The 24,345-nt window shown below is 45.9% G+C and overlaps 1 protein-coding gene across 5 annotated transcripts in view; it reads left to right on the top strand.

The window, feature by feature from the left end:
- The window catches only part of TMEM184B (transmembrane protein 184B), a 30,578-nt gene extending 6,669 nt beyond the window's left edge, over positions 1 to 23,909 (top strand). For 3 of the 5 annotated variants that reach the window (XM_030478158.1, XM_030478160.1, XM_030478161.1), the window contains exons 2-10: positions 7,008 to 7,268; positions 9,744 to 9,909; positions 13,321 to 13,411; positions 13,938 to 14,013; positions 16,855 to 16,946; positions 17,246 to 17,415; positions 18,617 to 18,811; positions 19,690 to 19,713; positions 21,532 to 23,909. In XM_030478158.1, coding sequence (XP_030334018.1) covers positions 7,068 to 7,268; positions 9,744 to 9,909; positions 13,321 to 13,411; positions 13,938 to 14,013; positions 16,855 to 16,946; positions 17,246 to 17,415; positions 18,617 to 18,811; positions 19,690 to 19,713; positions 21,532 to 21,773 — 1,257 coding nt within the window. In that variant the 5' untranslated portion in view covers positions 7,008 to 7,067 and the 3' untranslated portion in view covers positions 21,774 to 23,909. Of the gene's footprint in view, positions 1 to 6,582; positions 6,922 to 7,007; positions 7,269 to 9,743; positions 9,910 to 13,320; positions 13,412 to 13,937; positions 14,014 to 16,854; positions 16,947 to 17,245; positions 17,416 to 18,616; positions 18,812 to 19,689; positions 19,714 to 21,531 lie in introns of those variants that run through there. The other 2 variants (XM_030478159.1, XM_030478162.1) reach the window with 2 other exon arrangements.
- Positions 23,910 to 24,345: the final 436 nt, after the last annotated feature.

Here is a 24,345-nt window from a genome sequence, read left to right as displayed (position 1 = left end):
GAAGCAGAGATGATTGTTTTGGTATTTTCGGAGTTTAGTTTCCTTAAAATGAGAAAAGAAATTGCATGGCCTTGTTGAAGGTTAAGTTGTCTGTGTGTATAGTGTGCTCTTATGCGCGTGTACGTAGGCATCGGATCATGTCTTGAATATGGCTTAGTGGGTGCATACCATGCCCTGTGCTTTGGTCCTCCTGGGTGCTCGACTCCTCTACCTTGTGCTTTGGTGCTCCTGGGTGCTCGACTCCTCTACCTTCTGCTTCTGAGGCTACTGGTCTTCCTGCTCCACTCCTGCTGATGCACTGGTTTTATGTCCCAGTGACATTCCTCTCTCATTTCACTGACTGTACTGACAGCTGTTTTGGAAATCGTGACTGGGCAAAACCTCTTCAGTGTTCAGCCCGCTCACTCCTGCAGAGAAATAACCCTGCATTTGCATCTGAATTTGGTGTGCAGAGAGAGAAGTGCATTAGACTGATACAAAGTGCAGTAACTATAGATTCAGCTGCTGTTTTGGTAAATCTTGGTGAACGCTCGTCTTCTATCTGAGTACGGTATCGCTCATGTGTGTTTGGAGTTCTGTATATGTGCCTGTGTATGAAGTGTGTGCTCTGGGGTGACTTTCACCCACTTGATGTCAAGAAAGCTTTGCCCAGCATGAATAATAAAATGGAAATGAGTTACACTAGTAAAAATTGTGTGCCAGGTCACATACTTAACTCACAGATTGTTTTGGGAGTGCTGCTGGAGAGCTTCAAAATGCACTGTTGGGACCTTTTTATATTTCATAGCTAAGTAAACTAGATGCCACTCCAGGGAGCAAAAGCAATTTAATAAGTAATAAATTTAAAAGCATTTTATTTTCTTTTATTGCTACGGGTGATTTGAGCTGCACCAGTGACTCTCTTACTGTGTAGTGTTATTTTGCCCTGGGTCTCTACCTCCTTCTTTTCCTACCTTTTGTCAGATCAGCTGGCTATGCTATGCCTTTGGGGGTTGAAAAGACCTTAAATCAATTATAAATTTGCAATATATATCTAGCACAATGGAAAGAGCTGATCCCAGTTGGCAATTCTAGGCATTCTTATAATTAAATTTGTCTAAAATCTTGAAGCATTTTGTCTTGTGTTTTTGTAGCCCTTGTAAGTCTAGGGGACATTCTGAAAATCATAAAGCTCCTGCTTTCACTAATGTAAAGCTCTTGCTTGTATCCTAGTAGGTGTAGAAAATTCAGACTTTAAATCATCCACTGCATGGTACATCTGCATTGGTCGTTTTGTGTCCAGAGTAAGGAAAATTTAATGGAACAGCTCTGGGAGACATAAGAATTTAAGAGGGGAATGGAAAATGGTTTTGTGGTATCTTAACGGAAACTAAGTTCAGCATGGTGGATATTTAAAACTACAGGAAGTACGGAGTAGGTTTTAAGGAGGTTTCTTGCCTTGTAGCTTTCCAGGAGAACCTTGCAGCCAGGTCACGCATGTTTTGTTGGATCGTGTCTTGTACAGCAGAAGGAGGCTTAGCTGTTAAGACTCTTTCATGGGATAGCTTTGTGTATCGTTCTTTGCTCTCTCAGCAGTTTAGAAATGAAATACTTTCAGCCTCAGAGGAGATGATCTATTTTAAAAGCACAGATTGTGTTTGCAGATGGCAGAGAACGGCGTCAGAGTCACGTCGTTTGGGGTGCTTTTCCTACTGACACCAGGGCAAAGCGAGCGTGCTGCCGGCAGCAGTGTGACGGGTCAGGTCTTGCTCAGAGCAGTCAGCCCACTCCTCTTGTACTACACTCTAGGATTGAATATGTGTTCAGAAGTGCCCCTAGGAACTGAAGGACTAAGCTTGAACATTTCTTCCCTCCTCTTGCACCGCTTTCGTTGCATCAGAAATGGGGTTTGCATATTTATGTTTGTTTGTCTTTATGTAGAAATAGCTCCTCCTTGGTGGTAACATTTTCCATGCCTTACGCAAGCCAAAAATGAAGTTTTTTTTTGTTTTCACTTGTGCCACGTCCCATCTGTTTACTGTTCCGAGTTTATTTTTGGTGGAAGAAGCTGCCATGTTAATGTTAAAGACAGGAGGCCTCTGTTTCCAGAAGATACAGGAATGACAATCTGCTCCTGATCAAGACTTAGCATGCTGCTGTTTTTCTGTGGATGCAGGTCTTGTGGACGCATCCCTGCTAGCTTTACATTGGTGTGGTGTCTTTGATAGAACTGGTCCCCATGCAGGCCAGAGCCCCTTCCCTGTCAAGAATCTCAGTAACAGTGTTCTGTGTCTCTAGCTTTTTATCAGGATAGTTACCTTGATATAAATCTCCTATGGAGACAGGCTGGGAGAGTTGAGCTGGAGAAGGGAAGGCTCAGGGGGGACCTTAGAGCAGCTTCCAGTACCTAAAAGGGGCCTACAAGAAATGTGGAGAGGGACTTTTTACAAGGGGAGGTAGCGACAGAACAAGGGGGAGTGTTTTTAAACTGAAAGAGGGTAGATTGAGATTAGGTATTAGGAAGAAATTCTTCACTATGAGGGTGGTGAGGCACTGGCACAGGGTGCTCAGAGAAGCTGTGGCTGCCCCATCCCTGGCAGTGTTCAAGGCTGGGTTGGACGGGGCTTGGAGCAACCTGCTCTAGTGGAAGGTGTCGCTGCCCATGGCAGGGGGCTGGAACTACATGAGCTTTAAGGTCCCTTCCAACCCAAACTAGTCTGTGATTCTGTGAAATAGCACACAGTTTGCTTCATTTTCTTTTCTCTCCTTGCGTTGAGAGCAGGCCCTAATACTCCCAAAGTGCTTTCAGAAGATCTGTTAGGTAAGTTTAAGCCAGTACTAGGTTGGTGTTTAAGCTAATGCCCTGTAGCAGTACAGAGTTTTATCTTGCTCTAATGTGCATAACTTGTAGTGGCATCTGGGTAGGAATACTAACAGTTCATTGGGGCTGGAGGTGTCATCTCTGCTTTCCAGGTTTGGGGTTTTTGGTATAAACCTCACGCAGGCCTAAGCACTGCCTGAAGCTCATGTAGCCCATATAGAGGGATCGTACCAGCTGATTCAGGTTCCTGCGGCCATCCTGAAATACACCTAAGCCTGCATCTGAAAACCTGCATGTTTACCCAGATGTGCTTTTCTGTGTGTGTGTTTTGTTTCCAGTTTTGTGCTTTTCCTGGCTATCCTCTCTCCTGGTTCTGTTTGGGACTTGCTATGTTGCAGGTTACCTCCGGCGGCAGCAAGGTTGTAAGTTGGAGATGGGGAAAGTTTCAAGAGTAAAATGTAGATGTCGAAGTATTTTCCTTTGATGTATTTAGGCGAGCCTTCCAGAGAGGGAGACTAAGTGTGCAACTAGCTTTACTGTCCCTTGAAATGGAAGCAATGAGGTGGAGATGAAAGTGATGGGCAGAGAAAACAGAATATGGCAGAAGAGTGAGGAACTCTTCAAAATTTGTTATGCATTACATTGGTTTGTATTGCATTGATAATTCAGATTTCTAAATGCCCCTAATTTGCCATATGGTAATGTCAAGTGCCTTCCTCATGCTTTGGTGCCTCGCAGTGCTGGGAACTGTATGGGCAGAGAACAAAAAGATGGTTGTCCTGAGGACCTTAAAATGCGCAAGAAACAACAGAGAAATCCTGGCAGCTGTCGGGAGTACACAGAGAAGAGCTCACAGCTCTAACCATTGTCAGGTTGTTGCACAGCTGGAGTAACAAAATGGGAGAATGGAGAAAATCGAGGTGAATATGAAATAGTTTTGTGGCTGTTGGAAAGGACCCTTTTCCCCAGGCATGAGAGGAAGCAGGAAGGTATGTGTTGACACTGATAGGGATTGTGATGCTAGTAGGTGTCCAAGAAACAAGTATCAAAACACATTTGCTGTGTCAGGTAAGAAGGAACCTGCTTACACCAGGATGCTCCATATGTAGCTTGTCAAGGCAGCGTGTTTGCTGTGACGTGCTCCCAGGCACCACCTCTGCTAGAAGCCTGTTCTAATGATGTGTTGGGCTTGTGTCCTGTTGCGTGGTGGGGAGGAGGCATCTTGGAAACAAGGCCTATTAAGACAGTTGCCATAGCCTGCCCTTACGATGCTCCTTTTAAAAAGGAAATAGAGGAGCAAGCAGACTCTGAGCTGGTGGCAGTGAATGAGTTGAAATCCCCTCAGCTGGTTAAGGCTCCAGTCATCTGTGCTATTACCTGTTTTTTAAATATAGTACAGAATTGCTCTTACAGCTTCAGCTTCTTGCATTCAGTAATCTTTCATAACAGCTTTGTGCACTGCTTACACTTGTCACTGTAGCAATGGTGTGTGGGGCTTTACGAGATTAGAAGGGATAATTTGGAAGGTGTATGCTGTTTTGCAGATTTGGGAGTTCAGTGTTCCTTCGTGTTTCACTAGCAGGGAGAATGAACTGCAAGCTGATGCTTACAACCAGTAAAAAGTATCAAGCCCTTAAACAGTTGTCCTCAGGGACAACCCGGAGGAATAGGGGGTGCTCATGGATGAGCTGGATTGGGGCTTGGGGTATGAGAAGTGGAGCTCTGGTTAATAAAGGCTGTATATTTTCTTTCAAAACACAGTGCTGGAAAGAGTTAGTTTCAATGACTGTGTGAGGAGGCAAAGAATGATGCAGTCATGTAATTGGTGACAGTTGATGTCTAATCACAAGGGGGCAGTGTTAAGGTTGTGCTTGTAAGTGTCCTTGCTTCTGAACACATAACCCTTGTCACATCAAAATGCTTGTTGATCACTTTTTGTTGTTTCAGCCTCAGAGAAGCAGAGGAATTCCATTTCAGATCTTCAGCTCTGCTGATGTTACCAGCCCTGCATTTCAGTCTGTTATGTCGGTGTGGTTTGATTAGCTGGACCATGGAGCTTCAGGTCTTGTCGCTCCTGCCACTGGTGGGCTGCAGCAGAGATCCTCTCTGCCATGAACTTTAGAAAGGGCATAGCAGCTTCCCCTCTTGCATAGCTCCCAAAGTGCAGTGGGATGTGCAGGACTGCAGCTGACTGGGCTTTAATTAGAGCTAGGTTAACCGCATGTGCATCAGCTCTGATTTCATTTTAGATGTGCCCTTTGTGAGCTTAGTGGAAGCACTCTCAGCACTGTGAGTGCTCAGTCCCTTCAGAAGTCACTTGGGTAGAAATCCCTTTCTTCTCAAAGCAGTAAAAACCTTGCTACCTTGCAACATCTCCATCCAGCCTGAGCTTTCTGAATTTTTAGGTATAGTATGTAATGTGTGTGCATATGCTTTGAAACTCAAAGCTTAACAGTTACATTTCCTGTACTGATTAGGACTGTAACTGAATTACCCTTCAGTACGTGCAGTTATGGAAAGCTATAACTGAGAGCAGGGATATTTTGGAAAAAGAATGACTGGAAAGAACAAAGAAAAGCCAAGTTTGATGTTTATTTTGTAAATTAAAGCATAACAGTTGTGCAGCTCCCTCTATAGTAAGATAATATCTGCTTAAGCAAACCTGGGTAATTCCCAGGATTTGTATTTGTTCTCTTTCCCCTGTGGGAGAAAGCAGAAATGAGATGGAATGTGGCCCAAGTAAAATCAGAGTGCTGTGCACTGCTGTGTGGTTTGGAAAAGCATGTGCTGGAGGGGCTGTTTGCACACTGTAGTGTGCATGTGGAAATGATTTGCTCCTGGCCCTCTGCTTTAACTGGGTGCCTGTTCCCCAATAGGTGCTGTGGCTTCAGGTGAGGTGAGGCTGCAGCAGTTCATCTGTGGATGTATGTTCTCTTTCATGTTCTTCTGGGACCTGTCAGTAAATGACAGACGTGTCCTTCCCCACTGCAGCTGTAAACTGTGGCAATGGATCATTGGCCTTTCTAAAGCCCTTTCCATCTGCTGATCTGAAAGGCCTGTGTAAGAGCTACGTCTTGCACTTCTACACAAAGGGTATCCCGAAAACTATTAGGAGGTTATCAGAAGGAGGCAGTATTACGCTCTTCCCCTTGATAACCATGTCTTTACTAGACCTTCATCAGAAGCAGCTCTTCTAGTGGCTAGAACCAATGGCTGCCTGCTTGTGATCTTGGTTTAAGTGGATTATCTTCCTCCAGTCCAGAGGTCACATTAGAGCCTGCTTACAACCAAATTGAAAACCATGGCTGCTTTAGATCTTAGGCCTTCAAGAATTTGTTCCATTGAAAGAAAATAGCTTTTCATCCAGGAAATGACCAAGGGTCATGCTACTTTGAGATCTTGCATATCCTTGTGTTCTGGGTGTGTTTTCATGGGTCAGCTGGCTTTTAAAAGCCAATCAGGTTAAATTCATGTCATGTAAAAAACCATGCTAAGTTAATAGAATTAGCGACAGGTTGGCTAAGTTTATCATGCCATACAGTGTTTGGTAAAAACATCACCTTTCATGCTCTTTTTTCTAGTGAGGCATTGCTTTCGGTGCATATCCTTCCACTGAAGGTGGTTTGCGCTGAGTTGGGTTTAAAACTTGCAGTAGGAGAGGTGGGGATTCCTTGCTGGAGGGATAAGGAGGCTTTTCTTTCCACCTTGCTGCACAGTGACACTTTGTGGTGCCTCTTCTTGTTGCTTGCGGCTGCTTGTTCTATTGCCTTCCAAATGAAACCATAAGACTCTGGCAGACTAACAAGGCCAGGACACAGCAGAATAGCTAGTACTTTTGTGGAAAGTAGAGTTGCTAAGTTAGGTGTGCCTGTCGGCTTCCAGTATGGATGATTTAGATACTTCCTTCTATCTTAGGTGAATACTGTATTCATCTTGTTCTTAAACGTTTTTTGTTGCAGAAGGGTGGTGACAGTGGTGGTGGCAGTGTTTTATGATCTCGGGGAAGCTGTGTTGTGAGAGGTTCCCGAGGACCGCATGATTTGTTGTATCACGAGGGCTGGCACTGGCAGACTTACCCAGGTCCTGTTTGTAAAGCATGTGAGCAGCCTGATGAAAGGCATGTGAGAGATGCAAAGTACTGTTACTGTTAAGCTCCTGAGTCCTTTCAGCTTGGGTTCAATTGCTTTTTGGTTCTCTTCCTTGACAGATCTTGGCTTGTGGGTGACTCTTTAGCAATCCCAACTGGAACCTCACACCAAAAGGCACCATGATAGTGATGACTGACGTCAGTGCAGCCCCCAGATTGGGGTCAACTGCCACCACTCCAGCTGTGGCTCCCAACTTCTCCTGGATGCCGGAGGATGGCAGCCCCACGGCTGTGGAGCAGCCAGTATTCCTCATGACCACTGCTGCTCAGGCTATCTCAGGTTTCTTTGTATGGACAGCTTTGCTCATCACCTGCCATCAGGTAAAACCCTGTCACTCATGCTTCTCATCCTTTCCTTTTCCCCACACATACTGAAGAACACATATGATCCCGTGGCATATCCCTGCCACATGCAGCTGTGTGATGGGGGTTTGCAGTCTCTGGAGTGGTACCAGGACCTCTTCTTTGGGGTCTAGTATATTATCTGTGCTGATCAAGGTGGCAGCTTTTATATGAAGGCCTTTTTCTGCCCAGGTTCAGGCAGTTTGCTTCCTCTCCATAGTGTGAATGGAGAGGAAACAAACTCTTTAAAACTAGTAAAACATTTGGCCATCTCTTGAGTGTTTGCAGAAAGGTGTGTTATCTCAAGCCATCCTTTCCCAGGTCTAGTAGCTGAATCTAGCCATTTTGTTATTGTGTCAGCTGCTAGCTAAATGATCGTGGTCGTCTGTTGTTTGACATACCTCCTTTGATCTCCTGTGCCAGTGGATTCCACAGGCTGAACTCTGCTGCGGAAAGGAGTAGCAGGAAATGTTTTATTTAATTTTTCTCCCTTCCCCTCTTTCTGGGGCAGGTGTCCTGGGAGTCAGAGCAAGTCAAATCCTGCATCCTGTTCCATACCTCTCTTTCATGCGGTCGTCATGTGAACTGAAAAACACAGTGGGAAAACGCAAGCCCTGTTATTTATCAACCTGTGTTTTGTACCTGTTGGTCCCTAGATTCCAGAGTGATGACTAGGATCTAGAAAACTACAGCCTATTGATGGAATACAGGGGCTAGTGAAGTTCAAAAATGAATTAGTCACTGATGAATAAGACTAACACCTGCAGTTTCACCAGCTTGGGTAACAATTACAAGTGCCATGGATCCTCCTGTCAAATTGACCACCTGCTGAGGGTAGGAAGAAATCTTTCCTCTGTGGTATAGCATTGCACAGTTAGGCGTTAATGCCCTTCTCTGCAGAAACCGATGCAGGTCAGTGCCAGAGAGATGCTGTTGATTGAAGCGCACTGTTGGCCTCTTCCAAGGCAGCAGTTCCTGTGCTTTCATAGGTGCATGGATCGCAGGGCTCTTGTGACATCCCAAGGGCAAAGCTTGGAGTCATCTGAACTCCGGTGTCAGCTATCCTTCTGCTGGGTCAGATGTGTCACTGGGATTGTCACAAGGGAAAAATATCCCTAAGGTTTGTTAGTTTATTTTCAACCTGTTCTCCTCAGGAAATGAGGCTTTTTTTGAGCTCCTCATGAGTTAAGGAGAGGAAACAGAAGTATTTTGAGCCCTTCAGTTGTTTTTGACCAGATCTGGCCAAGACGCAGGGAGAGATGAGCAACAAGTAGCTAGGGAGAGAGAATTCCCTCTCCCTTTCTAAGGAAAGGTGAGATCATCAGTGTATGCTTTGTTAGACCCTGGAGAATCCTCACAACACCCCCAAATGCAGGATGAAGCTTCAAGCAAATGCTTGTGCTTCTTCAGGCAGCAAAATCGGTCAGTCATGAAGCACGTACGTCGTAAACTAGCTGTTGTTAATTCCAGCAGTTGGGGCAGCAGCTTGATGAGGGTTGCCATACAGAGGCCTTGCCTCTGGAGAACGTGCCCTCTGCTTCACTCCGTGGTTAACAGAGCGTACCCACAACTCTGGCTGTAGCTCTGGCCATGTTACTAGGCCAGAATAGTGCTCATCTTCAGGGTATGTTTGTGGTCAATACCTTTTCCAGGAGGTGGGTAGTCTGTGAGAAAGCATCTTAGGTGTGGGGTTTAATGATGGCTAACAAACTGTGAGCAGTGGTAGGGTGGGGACAGTGTGCTCCCCACAGCCAGTGACTTACAGGGATTGGCATGTGTGCAGACTGTTGGACAAAACAAGCAGACAAGCAGTGTGTCTGCATGGTTCCTTTGAGCACGCTGCATGAGCTCGGTGCTCCCTTGTTGGCTGACACTTTGTGGCTGTGCTGTCACCGATGTGCAGAATGGCACTTTTTGAGCCAAATGGGTTGTAGTATATCAGCTCTTGGCAGTGCTGTGAAGGTCTCTCTTAGGTTGTTTCAGGTGAAAGTCTTGAAAGCATCCGAAGCTGCCAAGAGAGTGAGAGTGTTTAGAATGAGCATGCGCTTAAGTGCGTGCACCTTCCCTCTTCAGGGAAAAGCAGCCTGCAGCATTATAAATCTTTAGGTACTTCAAACAGGTTAGCAGGAATATAGGACTGATAACTGAGGGAGAAAGGTACAAACAAAAGAATATGGGCAGGGGGATGATAATAACAGTAAATTAATACCCTATAAGAGACTAGATTAGAAATGCCTCCACTTCCTTTTCCTCCCTTTCTGCAAACTAAGGGATGCTTTATCAATGCCATATGGTAACGGTTATGGTTTTTTTAATTTTATGTTTATCACCTTGAGGCCATCAAGAGGTGATTTGTTGAGTTTCTTTTTCCTGGCCCAATTGACTCTCCAGTTTTACTTTCTCCTCTGTACTCCATATACCACTGATTCTGGTCTCCCCTCTCCATCCTCTCAGATCTACATGCACCTTCGCTGCTATAGCTGCCCAAATGAACAGCGCTACATTGTTCGGATCCTCTTCATTGTGCCCATTTACGCCTTTGACTCATGGCTCAGTCTCCTGTTCTTCACCAATGACCAGTACTATGTTTACTTCGGCACAGTGCGGGACTGCTATGAAGGTAAGGAGGGGTTAGACAGAAAATGGAGGAGGAAGGAAATCTCTGCCCTGAGAGAACTTTTGCTTCTGGTTGGGAACATGGAGAAAGCATCACTGTCACCGACTGAGACAAAGTTTTACAGTGTGCCTCACTGGATGACCATGGTTTGCTGAGTGAATGAAAGTCACAAAATCAGAGGATGCTTTGGGTCAGGAAGGACCTTTAAAGATCATCTTTGTGCAACACCCCTGCTGCGACATCTTTCACTGGACCAGGTTGCTCAAATCCCCATCTAACCTGAGCTTCTCCTCACTGGCCTCTGAGCGTGACAAGATACGTTGAGCCTTCTCTCCAATGTTCTGTAGAGACAAAGTTTATGATTTTCCTTTGCTTCAGGAAGGTATAAAGCCAAAAATCTGATTCTACCTGCTATAAAGCGATTTATCAGTTAGCTCCTTCTAACAACACAGCAGCAAGACACTTGCTATGTCCTGTTTTCCTGGTGCAGTTTGGTAGCAATGTATTCTTCTGTTCCCATCCTGTGGCCACTTTTGTGCTCACACAGGGTATCACAGCCACCACATGCTGGCGTTCATGAGGTGTAAAGTGCTTTGGAGTCCTGCAGGAGAGAGGGTGCCGTGTTCAGGATGAGTTATCAGTTGCTTTGGTTTTGGTTATCTGCAGCAGACAATACCACTATTGTATGCAAGGGAAACAGTTACCCTCCAATAAATGCTGTCTAAATTTCCCTCCTGACCTCATCCAGAAAGAAGCCTCTGCCCACCCAGGAGGAGAAACTGCACTCTGGCAGTGTATTTTTGAGGACAGTTTATCACCATACCCTCATTAAATCATGTCTCATTGGTGCAGTTGTGGTGAGATCTGCATTGCAGAGAGGTGCCCCAGCCATGTGAACAAGTTAATCAGCTGAAGGGACCAGCAGGCCTTCCTTCACATCCACAGCAGTGCTCTAAGATGCAGCAGCAGATGGCAAATGCACTCATGTGATTCAGAAGGCATCTTTGTTTGGGCCTGTGTTTTTTCTTTCCCTGCTCTGCATGCGTGTGCAGGTCTAGCAGGAAGCTGCTGCTCTGCCAAACTCCTCTCCTAGCAACAGTGCGTATCCCTCTGCCTCGCTTGCTCAGGAAGTTTGCAAACATCGGAGCATCTGCTCAAGAGGCAGCCCGTGCCCTGGAGTTCCCCTCGGCCTGTTGGGCTGTGCAAGAAGGCTACAGGTGGATGTGAAAGCACCTTTGGTCAGCAGGTTCTCTCCCTTGCTTTTTCTGGGAATGGCTTTAAAACAGCCTTTTTGTTCTCTTCCCTCCTTTGCCATCCACCTCATCCTTTCTTTTGTGGGAAGATTTTAGGTTGCAAAGCGGAGAGAAGCTCTGTTAGAGAATGGGGCAGAAGACCCTACTAATAAATTTTAAAACCTATCTTGGGCCATTTATGGGCATTTCATAGCGTGCATTAGGAGGAGCAGATTTTGGTGGTGTTCTTCCACATGACTGTGCTTCTGTACAAGTCTGAGTGTCAGTAACACCAACACAAGTAGATTTGTTTTTTCTTATGTTGATGTCATGAGCACCATCTGCTGAATGTTGATTAGGAATTGGAGAAGAGTTCTTTTGCTGCTGGGGTGAGCTTTGATAGTTATCATTGATTTCTTTTGGGGATGAAGGGACAAATATTTCCCCCTCCATTTATTTTTTTTTTTTTTCCTTTTTTTAATGGTTTCTTCCTCTGATGTCATCTATTCCCTAGTGCTTGTGGAATGGGCAGCTGGTGCTGTGATGACCACATCAGAGGGCAGGGGTCACTGGAGGACAATAGGAAAAGCTCAGCTTTTCTTTCTCTGGGTGCTGGTAGCTGTCAGCTAAGTTGCAGGAAAATTGCAGGCAAAAGGAGTTACCACAGTTATTTCAGCAAGTTATCCATGATTGGTGTTTTCTCTCTTTATTAGGGCTTTCACAAAATCATTGCTGTGTGAACATACTTAACTTTGTTCAATCACAAGGATTACAGATGCATAACAATATCCCAATTACATACACAGAAGCAGGTATACCACTGGCTTTTATGTGCTGTAGCATTCTTGCCAGCTGGGCACGTGTACAAGCCATAAATACAAGGTTTTGAGATGATGAGTGTTTTGGGGAGTCTTGAGTACCTGTTTTCCAGGGCGTAGTTTGGATGCTTGTGGAAGAATTAGAGCTGATGTCTGTCTCTGACTTTGGAAGTACATCCACATGGGAAAATTGACCTCAGGTCTAATAACTAGCTTCTTGGTGAGGTCAGCTTCTCAGCACTGTATTTTATTAGGCTTTTGTTCTTATTTCCAAGTTCCTTGAGACTTCTGTTTCCATCCCAAGTTATTTTCTCTTTGTATTATGTCAGTGCTGGGGGGTAAACCCAGGATTTGGGTGTTGGCATTCCAGGGAATGTCCAGGTACAGGCTGTCATAGAAAACAATGTTGAAAGAAGGGTCACCTGCTCTGCCGTTTTGCTCCAAGGCTGTATGTGGCAAACTTAAAGAGTACAGTCCTTGCCCTGAAAATCTCATAACTTTATGATAGTCTAACAGCAATTGTAGCAAGTCAAGAGAGTGGCAGGCAGGGCATGTACAGGCTTCCTCCCTGCATAATTAAGTGGGTTTGGATCCTGTGGAAAGGAAACATATCTGTAGTTCTGATGAGAGCCCTCCCCACAGTGTCTTCACCTCAGTTTATATGTATCAGCAAAATCGAGCCTTGAAGAGAATTAAAATGGGGCAGAGTATTAGCGGTCAGGCTAAGAAGTCCTTCCTCATCTGTACCAGCTTGCTGATGAAGGCAGAAAGGAAGTGGCCCAAGGAGAGGCCTGTTCAGTGCACAAGAGATTTCAGCTTTCTGAGGAAACGAAGCACAGAGCCTGTTTTTCAAAGGTCTCTGCCAGACATGAAAACAGTTTCATGGATTAGTAAAACCCCTCTGTTTCTCCAACTCTTATGTCTACAGTCTGGTTACTTCAGAGAGAGAAACTGTGTTCGTCACCTAACAGGTTAAATATAGGAGATAAGATATGGCTGATGAATCAGAGATAACTTTTCCAAATTATTTAGTACCCATGTAATATCCTGGAATAATGCACAGGAACCCTACTCATCTTAGAGATGCCAAGTAAAACAGAGACTGACCAAAGTGTTAAATGGTCCTGTGACCCTTTTGGCATGAGTCATGGAACTGGCCTGGGACCTTGGCCAAACTCGGGTTCAGATAGTCTTGTGAGTGCTGAGGTAGGGTGATAAATGAAGAGAAAATAATCTGGAGTGCTTTGAAGGGAAAGGTGCTGCATAAGCAGTCCCTGCTAATGTTTGGTCTGTTGCCTGTACTCTTGGTCCTTGCACCTGTTTTGAAGTTGGTTGTAATTTTGCTCTGATTGATGTCTTTGCAGCCTTTGTAATATACAACTTTCTCAGCCTCTGCTATGAGTACTTGGGAGGGGAGAGCTCCATCATGTCTGAGATCAGAGGGAAACCAATTGAGTGAGTATTTATTGTGCTTGCAGCATGACACTCTCCTCCTTCTGTGCCTATCTAGCATGCCTCTCTCTGTGCCCTGAAAAACTGTGTCAGGTGGCAAATGTCTGCTGGGACTGGGCAGCACGGATGGTGATGATTTACCAGTGCCCTGCTCTGAGACAGATCAGGCTGATCACATCCTCTTAGGCAAGCTGGACTGATTCACAGCTTTTCGGGACACCTGCCTACTCCTTCGTTTCTTTTCTTATTCCTGTCTCCTCCTTTAAATCTTTTCTGTCTTCAGTTGGTTGTGTGTGCTTCCTCTAGGATCTGTCAGTTAAATAAATAACAAAAATAGATTGGAGTGTGGAATCAGGATGTTGTTTTAAATTCGTCTCTGAAAGAGGGTATGGCTGTAACTGTAGTCATGGTTGGAGAAAGCACTGGTCCTGCAACTTCATTACAGAGTGGTAGACAAAGAGGATAGGAATCTTGCACTCTAGCCCAAATCTTTCTTCTGAACCCTGTCATCTTGTGTTGGTCCTTTCAGGTCCAGCTGTGTATACGGGACTTGCTGCCTGTGGGGAAAGACCTATTCTATTGGATTCCTGAGGTTCTGCAAACAGGTATGGGCTGGAGGAACTGTGCTGTCCTCCAGGAGTGAATGAAGTTTGAGGGATGGCACCTGAGGTGGTGCCCTTTGCTGCTGAACTTCTGAGATGAGCACTCCTTTGAGGGGGTTTGTAATAGCGTTTTGAGAGACAGCTGAGGAGAGAGGCTGTTTTATGGGTTGATTTGTTTGTTTTGAATGATCATTACATTTTCTACTGAACCCTGCATCAGGAAGGCCTTGGTAAAGGACACAATTTATCTCCTGTATCTGATATTAGCCCTGGGAAGAAAATCTGATTTCCTCTTCCCTTACTGGATTGCAGAGGTCCCAACTTTGAGAAATAGATGGCTGTGTTGCAGGCACCCCACAGTTGTGTAACAGCCTCCTGAATTCCCAGTGCTGCTGTTGTGGTTTGGAGTTGAGGAGGGGGGTGGAGGTTAAGTGTGACACAGTGCTTTGTAGGAGGAACCAAGTATTGTTCACCATGTGTGTCTGCCTGTGCTGAATTGGGTATGTTGAGGGGGAGGGAATGGGGGAGATCTAAACCTCGATATAGCCCTTGTCTGCTCATCCCAGGTCAGTCACCTCTGGCTGCCATGAAACAGCAGGTGAGTTTCAAGGCTTTGCTCACTTGCTGGAATGAACACATCAGGTTTCTCTGGAGACAGCATGAAACAGGTCTGGTTCTTTGAAAGGGCTCAGGTCACTGTAATTCCAGTCACTGGGTCTAGAGATCTGCCCTGGCTTCTCTTCCCCATCAGGACCCGTCTTTTGTGTTTTAGCAATATGCAGGAACATCAAACATACAATGCAGCTTCACAGTAATACCCAGTGTTAATCTCTGCAGCACAATTGGCCTTTTTCAAAGGACCACATCTTTCTTTTCTCTCTCTTGTTTGTCTCCGTCCCATCCTCTGTCCTCATAGCTTTCCTGTTTTCTTCCTTGATACTTTATTTTCTAATCTGCTCCCACTATGCTGTTTCACTTGTTTCTCTTGGGCTTCACTTGTGCACTCTTTGTTTGATTCAATGCATTTACATATTCTTTTTGCTTCTAATGTTAACTTTTACCTTTTAAATATGTCATAAGCAGATCGAGGTGAATGAATGCTGGAGAAATAATTTCCCTTAGGCCTCTTGTTTCTCATGTCTCCCTGACAGTTATCTCCACATGGGCTGCACTGGCTGTGTTTGGAAAGTTTTTTTCATAACGAAGACTAGAAGCACTTTTTTTTTAGGGGGGGGATGTTCTGCTGGCCACCTGCAATTCCTCAACTCATTTGGTAACTGAGGTGGATATTTTGCTTTTCCTTTGCTGCTGTCTGGTAGCAATTCTTACAGTCAGGCCTGTCCTTTGCAAACTGCTAAGTCTGCTGTGGAGGCTGTGACGGAGGTATCTTGCGAAGGGATGTTTAAATACTTCTGTCCTTCTTGACTTGAGCTTAAATGTTGCCTTGGTGAGAAATTTTTGACGCCAAGATTCACTTTCTAGTACTTCCAGAATTGCTGAGTAGGACCTTTCAAGGTAAATGCAAAGGTGGGAAGGCAGATGTGAAAGGGCAACAGAGCACATCTCAATGCTGATTTGTGCAGTATCTACCATCACTATGATCAGGCAGAGGAAGGTACTGGAAGAAGCGCCTTGCCCATTTTATCCATCCTCAGCATCTTCAGGACTCCTGTTGCCTCCCACTGCCACCTGCTCATTTTCTGCTCTTTCCAGCCCCTTTCATCCTGAAAGAATCTGTTATAACCATTCCTTCTTTCCACTTTCACTGTTAGCCCAAGCTGTTCTCAGCTGTGGGTCAGTCAGTCTGGCTGCGTTGCCTGTGGCCCTCCAGCAGCTGGGTGGTGTGCTGGAGGCTGTGGTGTAAAATCTGGACAGCTTGTGTCCTTCAAGATGTCTTGATCAAGATTCTTTGCTGGGCCTGTGTCTGGTGACCCACACAGATGGGTCAGACACCATCCATGTGCTTCCCGTATGCTGTAGCTTCTTCTAGGGAAGCAACTAAAAATAGGACGTGGTGGTTTGAATTGCAGGGAAATGGTTAAAACATCCCCAGATTGGAAGGAGGGGAAGCTCAGAGGACAGAGTTGTTTACCAATTAGCTTGACCTTTTCCAGTGCACATATTTACAGTGACTCACTAACTGGCATGTGCTGGGGTTTTTAATCATCTTGAAGTCTTATGACCACTAACAAATTGCATCGTATCCAAAGCAATTATTCCTGCTTGGTTTTGCCGCCTTTCCATATGCAGCCCTCCCCACATGTGCACAGGTCAGCACCTGCCAGGCTCTTCCAGCCTCCTTCAGGGAGACAGAGGTGACGTTTTTAGGGTCATAAATCTCTGTTCTCTTAGGACCTTGAAGTTCAGTGTCTCCAGAAAGGTGAAGAATGGGGTGGCTTTGTGAGAGGAGTCATCCCAGTAGGAGCACTGATGTAAGCAGAACAGATAGAGCTGATCCCAAGTGCCACAGAGTCTTTGGGGAGATTCAGTAAAGGTCATGTGGGTGACAATATAATAGCCCTTCACCTCTGTTTGGCAATACATATCGCCGTGTGCACAAATTCCCTGATATGGTGTCAGTTGTCAGAGTGCCTCCTCAAGAGACGTGGGCTCCCCTCCCATGCAGGGGACCTTCTTGTCTAGCTTTATGGCAACTATGGATTGGGGTTTGCTTCCCTTTCCAGTATCCCATTGATTGGCAAGTGGTGGGGTCAGACTCCTTGTTGGGGCTGGATTGTGTTGCCTTGCTGAGTTGTCCCAGTGGACACTCCATCGTGGTGCTGGCTTGGGAACTTGGCTTCTTGCACCTCCTGCCTTCTCATTTTTTCTCTCTCGTTCCTTTAGGCTACCCTGCAGTTCTGTGTGGTGAAGCCTCTCATGGCAATCAGCACAGTCATCCTTCAGGCCTTTGGCAAGTACCAGGATGGTGACTTTGAGTAAGTTTGTTCGTCTGGCATGCAAGCCTTGGCTGCCCCTCCTCTGCCCAGCTGGGCTTATTGTGCATGTGTTCGCTGGGCTCTGGGAAAAGACAGAGGGACAATACAGGCTGAATATTCACATGAGAAAAGAGGGCAGGAGTATGCCTGTTGGCTGCAGGTTTTTCTTACCTGTGTTTGGGGGAGGGAATGGGACAGGAAGGCAGGAAGGAAATGGACTCTTAGAACTCCCCAGTGACAGTGACAAGGGGAAAAGCTCAGGCTGAAATCTCAGGCATTCGTATATCTTGTCTTTTCAGTGTAACCAGCGGCTACCTCTATGTGACGATCATCTACAACATCTCTGTCAGCCTGGCACTGTATGCCCTCTTCCTTTTCTACTTCGCCACACGTGAACTGCTTAGTCCCTATAGCCCAGTCCTCAAGTTCTTCATGGTGAAGTCTGTCATCTTCCTGTCCTTCTGGCAAGGTGAGCTGCTTTTCCCTTCCCATGGTAGGTGCAAAGAGTTCTCTGCAGCGGCTCAGACACTCGAGTTGATAGAGCAGATGATGATTAATAGCCAGAATGTCTTTCTGTATTATTATGTTTGTTTTATTGTCTTTCATTGTTTTTCTATGGGAAACCTGTTTTGCTCATTTTCCTCGTTGTTTCTGAATCTTCACTATTCCTGTGCATGTGCACACTTTTGCATCTGCCTGGCAAAATCAGCTGTTTGGATGAAGAGTCCTTCGCATTCCTGGAACAATCATAAAACACAAGCTGCCAACGTTTTATCTGCATGGTGCCATTTGATTGATTAAAGTGGCACATCTAAAAATTTTTAGTACTTTTTTTTTAATCTCTATAAATAAAATATTAATGGTATGTCTGTGATTCATATGAGTGCAGTATGTGCTGCCACAGAACCATCACTGAGAGGAAGGACATTCAGAATACGTATGCGTGATGCAGAGGCACGTTCAGAAAGCTGAAATTCCGCCTGAGCTTAGTGCTTCCTACTAATTGGCTCTAAGCATTTCCCTGTTTAGTGTCCTACTTTGGTTTACTGAGTTGTACTTCAAAGACTAATTGAGTAAGAACTTAGGTGGAATTTAGGCTGTTGGAATATGGCCCATCATCCCTGTTTACAGACAAACTAATAAGCTGTCTAGTTTATCATTTTGAGCCTTCTGGTCACGCGCTTTCTGCCTTCTCTGGAATTCTTCAGCCAGCTGGCTATGGACAGGGAGAAACATCCTTCTTGCAGTGGTGTGTCAAAAATGCTTTATGCTTAAATGAAAAGCTCTGTTACTTCGGTTTTCCACTCTAACTAGTGGAAGTGCTGAGATCACAGAAATATCTGACTGCTTCTTAACCTTTTGGACTTGATTACATCCTGCAGCAGCTAATTCCACAGATTATGCGTCAGTTGAGAATAGAAGAGGGCCAGCGTTTGAACATTCGTTATGTGAAGCATCTGAACATGCTTAAACATATTTGGCTCATTTACTCCTCCTTTCTCTGTTGTACAAGGGAGTGTAGGTGGGAGTATCTAACATGCCTTGTTTGTAGCTCCTGTGTTAAATGAGTTTGATCTAGGGCAAACAGCACAGACAGCTATTCCAATTCCTTACAGTTAGTATGCAATCACGTTTTCTGCACGTTTACATGAACTTGTCACTTTGTTTAGGGATGCTGTTGGCCATCTTGGAAAAGTGTGGTGCCATCCCCAAAATCCACTCTGCCAATGTGTCTGTGGGTGAAGGCACAGTAGCTGCTGGGTATCAGGACTTCATCATTTGTGTGGAGATGTTCTTTGCAGCCATCGCCCTGCGCCATGCCTTCACATACAAGGTGTATGTGGACAAGAGACTTGATGCCCAAGGTAAGAAGTATGCCAGTGCATATGGTATGTCTATTTGGTAGTAATACTGGGTGGAGACTGGTCGCTCTGACAGCCAACACACTGATATGACTCCCAACCTGAATGCTTGGAAAACATCACATCCTCTCCTGTGGTGTCTGAACAGATTCATTGTGCAACAGCTCTGCAGGGCAGAAACCTTGCCTGAATTGCACTGTTCCCTTTTCAGTTCCCCAGTATGCCACCCACACCAGCTTGTTGCAGACCTGAGGGCTGCAAGAAGTTGCATCCTTTTTGTAGAGTGGGTTTGTCCTTCTTCCTGTCTCTCCAAAGGGGAACTCCATTGCTTCAGATTGTGCAAAGACCGAAGGCAGAAGGGACAGGGCCTGAAACAGTCTCTGTTTTGAGTCGGGCTTGGGAAGATGAGGCTGTGCTTTGGCAACATGTTTGGCTCAGAGGAGGAGGGTCTTCCTGTAACAACTTTGTGAGGGCTGGGCTGCTGGAAGTCTTTTTCTGGGGAACAAGGAGGTGGATGTTATCTCTGGGAAGAGGGGGTTTTCATGCCCAGTGGTGCAAGTACTCTCAGTATTCTCGAAATAAAGGAATTCCTTTCTGCTGGGAAGAGTCTGCATAGAGGTGTGGAAAAACAGCAGCCCTTGGGCAGTATTAATGTAGATGATCCCTCCATCCCAGCCAGCCCCAGATGTTTTGGAAGGACAGTACTTGCAGCTGCGGGAGATGAGATTTGTGGGTGATGAAAGGGTAACCTGCTGGCGAGTACAGTGGGAGATGTTTGAGTGGTGGGTCTTGTTCAGTTCTTGTTATCTCCTCTCTCTCTTTCTCTGTCTCTCCTCTCCCTTTTCTCTTTCCCTTGCTTTGGCTACTGGTCCCTGATGCAGCTGTTCCATCATATGGGCCATACGGTAGGTACAGCATGCTCTGTGTGTTTGTCTCCGTTGGTTTTTAATTAGGTCCTGTTCTGTCCTGATTCCCAGCCTGCCTACTGCCTGCTCTGTCCCTTGTTTCCCCTTCCTTGTAGGTCTGTCATTTGACTGCCTCACAAAGCTGCTTTAGGGTGATTTGTAGAACTTGTTAAGAACTCGCCAACAAAGTTTAAGTTAACAAGCAGGTATTCTTTATTGCAGCGCTGGGAGACACAGGGGATATCTCCTCCCAATGTGTCCCGTTTAAGCATCAAACAGACCATGATTATATTGTTGCTTAACACACCTATTCATTACATTTCCAGTAAACGTCATACATATGCATTTGTTGTCCAAGAATCGTTTTACATAATTCCGTGCCCATTTTCGCATGCGTATAACAACGTGGTAGTGGTCTTTGGTGGTCATTTTACTTCTTCCAACAATCTTCGTCACTTGGCCATTCCTTGAACTCTTGTTCTGGTAGTCTTTGAAGCATGCACAGTAGATAAATGTTTACGCCAGCTTAATTGGTTTGGTAACACTGCTGACATAAGTGAGTGATTTCTCCCCATCCTCGTACTTATCAGTTAACTTCGCTACCGCACATCCTGAACATCTCCAAGTTTCAGATACTCTTCATCTAGAGTCCTGTTTTGCTTACAGTGAATATTGTCCGAAGGTCATAAGATTCTAAAACTATGTCAGCTACAACGATTTATCTTATACAAGGATCCTTATTATGTTCTTTTGGTTGGGCTTTTTAGGTTTGGAAAGTTTTGTTGTTATGTCAGCAACCACTAGTCCGGTTTTGGCTGATTATTATTAAATACTCACCTAAGATACTTTCCATTGCTATTGTTACAAAGCCACCAAGCTTAACGTTACTTAGAACTGAATTTTCTTACTGACAAAGGATTATATTTCATTTTGTACTTCCTTGTCTCAAGGGTTGACTGGGCAGCGGTATAATTGAGAGCGTTTCTGTCAGGACTGTGTGACTGTCTCTCTGGAGAGTTGCATGGGCTGTGAAAGGAGCCAGTTTGCTCTCTCACCCCGGCTTCCCTTCACTTTCATAATTGCCACAGATGATCAGCATGCTTTGGTCATTTGGGGAGCTCATTCCCAAGATGAGCAGAGCCAAAAGCCCATGCTGAAAATGGAATCTAGAAGCCAAGACAAATGGCAGCTCCTAGAAGGACACACAGCCTTCTTCTGTGCTCAGCACTTGAGTGGGACAGTCTCCAACTGCTGCTTCCTTCATGGCGTCCCTGTTACACCTTCCACCTGTGGAGTGCCTTTAGTACTGCCAGTTCCCCTCCTTTCCCTCCTCCCTCCACTGCTTTCCAATTTTATGATCGATTTCCTGTGGGCACTTCAATACTGCCTATCAGTCTAATTGCCAGTGAGTGGGAATGGCAAATGCCATTTCTCCTATGTTTTTAGAATTTCCTTAGTTTCTGTCTTCTGAAACCCTTTACATGAACACCTCCCTACCTGGCTGTCTTCACCCAAGCCAACACAGGTAGTGTGCAGTGGAGGTTGTTGCTATTGGTATGTCCCATTCTCATGGCATGTTCCCCATTTGGTGCTGAGGCAGATTCACTTGGCTAAAAGGGGCTGGGTTTAGGAGCACTACTGGTAAAATTTGACAATTTGTGTGGCATTTCCTCAGCAGCTGCTTAAGGAAGTCTGAAAAGTCTGGCAGTCTCCAGGATGTAGGATTGCATGTCCCCTGTTTTCCTCACCTTTATGTTATGGGGTGTGGGGGATGGCAGCAGTGTTCTTCACTTGTCCCTCCCTGTCTTGCCCCGACAGGTCGCTGTGCTCCCATGAAGAGCATCTCCAGCAGCCTCAAGGAGACCATGAACCCCCACGACATTGTCCAAGATGCGATCCACAACTTCTCCCCAGCCTACCAGCAGTACACCCAGCAGTCGACGCTGGAGCATGGTCCCCCCTGGCGCAATGGCAGCCACGTTATCTCGCGCTCCCATAGCTGCTCGGGTGCCCGTGACAACGAGAAGACCCTCTTGCTGAGCTCCGACGATGAATTTTAGGAGGGGAAGCTGCCAGCACAGGCTGTCATTTTCCTTCTTCTGTTGATTTTGTGGTTCTTTTTTTAATTTATTGAAGCAGAAACACACAGGTCATATCACATCCTAGAGAGTGCAGATTGCAGAAATGGGCACTTCCCATTAGCTTTTGTGGGCATGGACATGACGAGCGGTGCGGAGGTGGGGGAATGGCCAAGACACTGTTCTCGAGCCCATTCCTTACAGCAGCAATCGACTGGAATCAATTGAAGCAGAGCTCCAGGGTTTAGGGCTCTGGCTTCCCACACCTCCCCAGCTTGGTGTGGACTGTGACTGGCCAGAGCCTGAAGTTGTGGCCAAAAATGTTTTTGTGGTTTTTTCCAACTGGATAACCTGACTGCTTTGTATTCCTCTTCCTGAATGGTTGATGTAGGCAGAGTTTTCTCCCCCAGCTCCCTGGTACTAACATCTGTATGGTCCTTGGGACATGCGATAACAGTGCAGCGATAAGCATTCCTGAGGACCAGACCGGAGACTGGTCTCTCTATAGCCATTGCCTTGAATGCTTAGAAAGGAACATCTACCCCCACCCTCTACTCACCTAGTTGTGCGGTCCTGTACTTGAGCGAGCAGGGGAGTAAAAGACAGGACTTTTGTCCTGTTCCTCTGCACCCTGCATCCCCCTTGCTCCCCATCAAAGCCGATACTTGTTGAAGCTCAGCAAGGATGGAATTGCTGTCTCACAATGGCAGGGTTTTCTAATCGCCAGGTGTCTAAGCTTCTCATCTCCCCTGCATTCTGGTGGCAAGAAGCCTCCCTGGAGCATCTGTCTCCCACTGACAAGACTGAGGATTGGCTGTGATAGCTGATGGAAGTTTGTAGAGCTCTGGCCCTTTCATCCCTCTGTGGGAAAGGAAGATATGTAAACACTAGAACCCTTTTTCCTCTTGTTTCCTGTCCCCCACTGGCATAGCTGCCCCTCTTAAAGGTGTGGATTGCACCAGGTAGCTGCCTGAGCAGGTCCTGGTCTTGCAGGTAGCTCTCCCCACACAGGTCATCACTGACTTCCCCTTTGAGCTGCACAAGTTTTGCCCTTAGGCCAGAAGGGATGTTGCACACTCCTTTGCTTTTTATCTCCATAGCTGTTCCAGGCCAAACTGGAGCAGACTTGAAGCCTGACATGATCTGTCTGGTTCAAGTTGTCCCTCTTAGTTTTCCAAGCAGCAGTTTCTCCTGCACATTTCACAGGCCCTGCAGCAACTGCAGTGTTACCAAGGATGGAGCCAGCATCCACAGGAGTGGGAAAAGAAGCTTCCCCTTGCTTTGTTGGGTTTTGGATGGGCCCCTAGGTATTTAGTGGAGCCAAAATAGAAGTGATCCCTCTGTAGATCTGTCCAGGGACCAGGAAATGCCTCTTGCTTGCTTAAAATTGTCTAGGGTAGGAGCAGGGAAGCACACTCAAGTACTGCAGATCAGATGCCCCATACCTCCATACAGGAAGCAAATGGAGGGGTTGGAGCAAGGTGCTGTGTTCTTGGCTGCAGTTTCTCTGTTCCTCTGCTGCTTGATGTGTATCGTGCTGCCAGCAGACCTGTGCATTCCCAGATTGCCCCTCATTGCTCTGTTGGGAGCACAGGGGTCTGGTTTACTGGCTGGAGTTCACCTTTTCTCTTGTATCCTAATCTGTGTGCTTGCTCATTCACTTTCTCAGCAAGCGACTGTGAGTGAAGAGCATCTCATTTCCTCAGCACCCCTGCCAGAAGCCTGTGGTCAGGAGCAGGAGGAAAAAGGCTTGAAGAGAGGCAGGTTTGCTCCCTGTCATGAGGATAAGATAGGAGAAGGCTTAAGGACAATATCAGGGCAGTGTCTCCTTCTGTACTCTGTGTCTGGGAGGGTGGTGAGGTGGGTGTTAGCACCAGTGCTGTTGAGGGAGCTGGAGGCAGGGCCAGTGGATCCAGCAGCTTCTCTGCTGCTGGAGTTCCCCACTTGAACACCTCCTGTGATGCCATGCAGTTCATTACTGCTTTTCCTAAACCTGTCGCTGGTTAAACAGGCACACAAATGCTGGCTGCCAGGCTCTATGGGGGCTTGGTGTAAAACTCCTTTTCCTCACGACTGAAAAGCAGGACTGAAGATCGATTGAATGGGCTTTCCTTATATCCTTCCATGGCTCTGATTAACAGTCCTTTAGGGTGAGTCTCTCTTAGGAAAGCGGGGCATGGGACATGATCCCTTCCTCCCCTTCCCTTGCATTTGCAGGACTTGATGATGTCCCAGTGTCACTTCATTGGGGACTGCCCCCAGTCTTTGTTGCCTCCAGTTGCGTCTGAACTTTCTGGGATTGCCTTGTTGAGTTTGAAGGTGATCCAGGCTTGGGGAAGCATTTTTTGTTTATTTTTAATAACTTTGAAATGTATGCTGCATACACATGCTGCGCAGAGGATCTGGGTATTTTCAAAGCTTCCTGTATGTAGTGGTTTCAAGTAGAACCCTTTTGCACTCTAGCTGCCTTTGGAGAAGCCTGGTGAAGAACTAGTGCCCAAACAACAGCCAGCTGCCATGCATTAGAATTTTATATATATATATATTTATATAT

Source organism: Strigops habroptila, chromosome 3 (assembly GCF_004027225.2).
Source record: "Strigops habroptila isolate Jane chromosome 3, bStrHab1.2.pri, whole genome shotgun sequence".
Lineage (NCBI taxonomy): Eukaryota > Metazoa > Chordata > Aves > Psittaciformes > Psittacidae > Strigops > Strigops habroptila.
Note: the sequence above shows the minus strand (reverse complement) of the source record. Positions and strands in the feature narration are given on the sequence as shown.